Below are 5180 nucleotides of genomic sequence, written 5' to 3'. Positions count from 1 at the left end.
TGAAATGAAGTCAAAAGAAAGCTTGAGCCTCAACAACACCCCAATTGAGGTTAAATTAATATAGACAGAAGAGAATGAAGATAAATCCCATGTCCATCAATGCCGACCCACTTAGCACAACCTGATAGCATTACTTTTTGTATTTAGGGAGCTAGAAAGCTAAACTAATAATACCAAAAGTCTAAATGTGCACTGCTGGCTGAGTTTAGAGGGGAAAAAAATGAAAGGGCCTGCACGGCAGGGGTAGGACTCTGTCCTTGACACAAAGAGTAAATGGCTCCGATAGATGGGAATCTGAAGCAAATGTAGCCGTCCATATTTTGGTAGCAGGTGTATTTCTGAAAATTTGTTTGAATTGTTTCTTTGTGAATAAAACAGGATTTTTTATGAATTAGGGAGACTTGTTTCTCTATAACTGAAACTGTCATTTCAAAATAGAATTCACAATGTAGGTAAATCATTCTTTCAAGTGTCCCGTTGGTGTTGGTACCTGGAATGCATGGACAGCAGGGGCAAGAAAGCTACTCTCATGGTCCTTGCCTTGCTCTGCTATCATTGCCCGTCTTCCAAGGGATGTTTAAGTGAGAGTAAGATGTTCCAGGAGGTGGGATACGATAAAATCAAAATAAAGGCAAAGAGAAACATTTAATGATAAAAGTTTTTATTTTACTAGAAAATTTAGAAAAGAGCTATTGACAAATAGGGATGCAAGATGAAAAAGGAGCAGACAAAAAAGCACACACACGGGAAGGAAATAATCACATACATCTAAGGAATAATAACGTGACCCTGTCCGATGGAGCGCATGATGTCAGCTCTTCTTTCCGAGTTTTCATATCCTTGTTTCTGCTGTTTCCTATTTGATTGGAAACTTTCAGTTAGGAAAACTGGGAACACCCAAAGCTGAAAAAAGAGGAAACTAAATCCAGGAGCAAAGTCAGCCCCAGAGGGTAAGTTTCAGAATACTAGAGGACACAGGTAGAACAGGTGAATGGAGGGGAAGAAATCCCCAGTAGCTCCTGTGCAGGGGCCGAGCCGCCGGCCGCCTAGCAACAACATTGCTTCTTGCAACAGCTCTTCTGCTGCCAACAGCCATGGCAGCCGCAGCCACACGAGCCACAGGGGTGACAGTAGCGGTGGCAGCAGCAGACCACGGGGGTACTGCAACAGCCCCCACAGCAGCCGCAGCAGCAGGGGCAGCAGGCCGAGCAACAGCCCACCCGGTAGCACCTGCAGGTGGTGCAGCCCCAGCCGCCGCCACAACTTCCGCAGCCACAGCAGCCCATGGCGTCAGGAGAGAGGACTCAGGAGGGAGTAGCGAGGAGGGAGACTCGGGAGGCGAGGGAGGTCTGGTGCCGCCATCCGCGGGGGGAGCCCCTTATGTACCAACCCTGCAGGGAGAGCACTGACTCAGGACTCGAGGCCACTTCCCTGTCATTGTTGATGCAAACATCCACAGCTGAATCTCACATGGCCTTTTGTGCACTTCCTCAGTGGGTCCTCTGACTTGTAAACTTTGCTAAATTTATCTTTTACTTGTCTTCTTAAGGTCATTTTAAAAATAGGACAGGAAGTAACTATGAAATCCCATTTTTGTTTGTTTTTGGGAGGGGGCAGGGTTGGAGGTTTTTTGGTAGACATCTGAATGGGTCAGAATTTCCCTTGGGTACTTTTACATTTCTTGGTTGTATCAGCGCAGGACGAGGTATTTTCATTCCTACACCATTTATAAGCATTTACTAAGTGGCGAAGCATCCCTTTAGGCAGAAGAGAAGATTTTGAGAATCAAAGGGAAAGGTGATCCCGGGTCACACTGTTTCATTGTCCCAAGGCAGAGTTCCTTGGGTGTTTCTTCATTCTGTAACATCAGGTAGGAGGGGACTCTGATTCAGAGGAGAAGGGACCCAGCGCTTTCAGGGGTTATTACAGAGTGCCCTTAGCGCTCTGCCAGAAGATAGAAGCACATCCTGAGCATGACGTTCTCAAACCATGTGCCAAACTCGAGGAGCCTTCTGCTATCATCAGCCTGTTTAAAAAGAAAGACAAAGCTAGGGCGCCTGGGTGGCTCAGTCAGTTAAGCACCTGCCTTCGGCTCAGGTCATGATCCTGGGGTCGTGGGATTGAGCCCCACGTCAGGCTCCCTGCTCAGCTTCTCCCTCTCCTTCTGCCCCTTCCCCCCACTCTTGCTCTTGCTCTTTCTCTCTCTCTCAAATAAATAAAATCTTAAAAAAGAAAAAGAAAGACAAACCTAAAGGCATATTTCCAGCAGTTGCTCAATCCCTAGTGATCATGGACCAGTCCACCATGGAATGCTTACTTGAAATGCTTGCTTCTAATTAGTCATTCTTATTCAGATCACTCTTTCCTGTTAAGGGTAAATAGGGAAGGCAATCAGTGCAGTCAGCAGGTCAGGTTCTACTGACTGTTGTAGAATATGAAAGTGCTCTTATTGGCCATCCTAGGACAGTCTAAGTGGCACACAAATGAGGCAAGCCCAGGTGTCCTGTCAGCCCCCTGCGTGACCCTGAGTTGAAGGAGTTTGGAATAATGTTATAATCCCGGTATTTAACACAGGGCTCCCTTCTTGTTACTTTTTAGTTACTGGGGTTTTTTTTGTTTTTTTTTTTAAAGACTTATTTATTTATTTGAGAGAGCGAGAATGAGAGAGAGAGAGAGTACATGAGAGGGTGGAGGGTTAGAGGGAGAAGCAGGCTCCTCGCCGAGCAGGGAGCCCGATGCGGGACTCGATCCTGGGACGCCAGGATCATGACCTGAGCCAAAGGCAGTCACTTAACCAACTGAGCCACCCAGGCGCCCTTTAGTTACTGTTAAAGAAGTCTTAAAATTTAACCAAGGAAGACCTGTACTCTGAAAACTATAAAACTTTGGTGAAAGAAATTGAAGATGACACAAGCAAATGGAAAGATAGTCCATGTTCAGAATTGGAAGAGCCAACATTGTTAAAATGTTCATACTACCCAAAGCAATCAACAGATTCAATGCAATCCCTATCAAAATACCAAGAGCATTTTTCACAGAACTAGAACAAATAATCCTAAAATTTCTACAGAACGACAAAAGACTCTGAAGAGCCAAAGCAATCTTGAAAAAAGAGAGCAAAACTTGATGTATCACAATCCCAGATTTCAAGATCTACTACAAAGCTGTGGTAATCAAAACCGTATGGGACTGACCCAAAAACAAACACGTAGATCAATAGAACAGAATAGAGAATCCAGAAATAAACCCATGCTTTTATGGCCGATTAGTCTATAATAAAAGAGGCAAGAATATACAATTTGAAAAAGACATTATCCTCAACAAAAAGTGTTGGGAAACCTGGACAGTTACATGCAAAAGAATGAAATCGGACCACTTTCTATACCATACACAAAAGTAAACTCAAAATGAATTAAAGACCTAAGTGTCAGACCTGAAACCATAAAAGTCCTAGAAAAAAACATAGGCACGAATCTCTTTGATATCAGCCATAGAAATATTTTTCCAGATATTTCTCTTTTGGCAAAGGCAACAAAAGCAAAATTAAACTATTGGGACTAGAATAAAATAAAATATTTTGCACAGCAAAAGAAACCATCAACAAAACAAAAAGACAACCTACTGAATGGGAGAAGGTACTTGCAAATGATGTATCCAATAAGGTGTTAATGTCCAAAATATATAAAGAATTTATACAACTCAATACTCCAAAAAACAAATAATCCAGTTAGAAAACGGGCAGATAACATGAATAGACGATTTTCCAAAGAAGAAATACAGATGGCCAACAGACACATGCAAAGATGCTCAACATCACTCATCATCAGAGAAATGCAAATAAAACTACAATGAGGTACCACCTCATACCTGAAAGAATGGCTAAAATCAAAACCACAAGAAACAATAAGTGTTGACAAGGATGTGGAGAAAAAGGAATCCTCGTGCACTGTTGATGGGAATGCAAGCTGATGCAGCCACTGTGGAAAACAGTATGGACACTCCTTAAAAAATTAAAAATAGAATTGACATATGATTCCGTAATTCCACTACTCGGTATTTACCCAAGTAGTTACAAAAACACTAATTTAAAAAGATATGTGCACCCTTATGTTTATGGCAGCATTATTTATAATAGCCAAGATAATGAAGTAGCCCAAGTGTCCATCAATAGATTGGATAAAGAAGATGTGGTATGTACATACAATAGAATATTACTCAGCCATAAAGAAAGAATGAAATCTTTTGCAACAACATGGATGGATCTAGAGGGGATAAGCTAAGTGAAATAAGTCACTCAGACTTATAAAGTCTCATAAAGACAAATACCGTATGATTTCACTCACCTGTGGAATTGAAGAAACAAAGCAAACAAACATATAAAAAAAGAGACAAACAAAAAAACGGACTCAAATACAGAGAACAAACTGATGGTTAGCAGAGGGGAGGTGAGTGGGGGGATGGGGAAATAGGTGATGGGAGTTAAGAGTACGCTCATCAGTATGAGCACTGGGTAATGTATGGAATTGTTGAATCACTATACCATACACCTGAAACTAATATAACACTGTATGTTATAGTTGGATGAAAAAAGAAAAATGTCTTAAAGATGACTTCTTTGTGAATGCAACTAGGTCCCCCTTTTCAGAGCAGGAAGATAATGGAGGGACACCTGGGTGGCTCAGTCGGTTAAGCATCTTCCTTCACCTCAGGTCATGACCCCAGAGTCCTGGAATCGAGTCCTGCATCAGGCTCCCTGTTCAGTGGGGAGTCTGCTTCTCCTTCTCCCTCTGCTTCTCACCCCTACTCATGCTGTCTCCCCCTCTCTCACTCACTCAATCTCTCTCTAATAATCAAATAAATAAAATCTTTAAAAAAGAGAGAGAAAAAGAAAGATAATGGAGTGGTTTGGCACTGTGGCTTGGTTGTATAGACCTTAAATCATGCCCACACCTACCTGGCTTCGGTCACCACAGTTGTAGGAAAAACTCTGTATAAAATAGCCAATTCACTTCTGGTTGATACTTTTTCTGTTGGAATGTGTTCATGTCCTGTGCATTTTTGGTAGCTCTTCTTTCTTGTGCCAGAGTCAAGACAGAACAAGAGTGTTTAAATAACTGTCCTGGGAAATAACAATGAGCAAGCATTGCTTCCATGCCTTCAGCTCATACACATTTCTTCCC

At 42.2% G+C, this 5180-nt stretch overlaps 1 protein-coding gene across 2 annotated transcripts; it reads right to left on the bottom strand.

The window, feature by feature from the left end:
* Nucleotides 1–648: 648 nt before the first annotated feature.
* On the bottom strand, nt 649–4943 carry LOC135363923 (small cysteine and glycine repeat-containing protein 6-like). Of its 2 annotated transcripts, none has more exons than XM_064587198.1 (2): nt 2249–4943; nt 649–2026 (listed from the first exon to the last, which is right to left on the bottom strand). In XM_064587198.1, the coding sequence occupies exon 2, from the start codon at nt 1284–1286 to the stop codon at nt 1047–1049; it is 240 nt and encodes a 79-aa protein (XP_064443268.1). In that variant the 5' UTR covers nt 1287–2026; nt 2249–4943; the 3' UTR covers nt 649–1046. The 2 variants fall into 2 exon arrangements, with proteins under 2 accessions (XP_064443268.1, XP_064443269.1); XM_064587199.1 differs by having other exon boundaries at nt 649–1391.
* Between the last annotated feature and the right edge of the window lie 237 nt (nt 4944–5180).

The sequence above is a fragment of the Mirounga angustirostris genome, unplaced genomic scaffold (assembly GCF_029215605.1).
Source record: "Mirounga angustirostris isolate CCGP_5_RB_7025 unplaced genomic scaffold, mMirAng1.0.hap1 SCAF_3, whole genome shotgun sequence".
Lineage (NCBI taxonomy): Eukaryota > Metazoa > Chordata > Mammalia > Carnivora > Phocidae > Mirounga > Mirounga angustirostris.
The sequence above is the reverse complement of the archived record's forward strand: the minus strand, read 5'-3'. Positions and strand labels throughout refer to the sequence as shown.

Coding starts and splice junctions, on each gene's coding strand:
- LOC135363923 (XM_064587198.1), bottom strand. CDS start 1,286: ATGGGCTGCTGTGGCTGCGGAAGTTGTGGCGGCGGCTGGGGCTGCACC.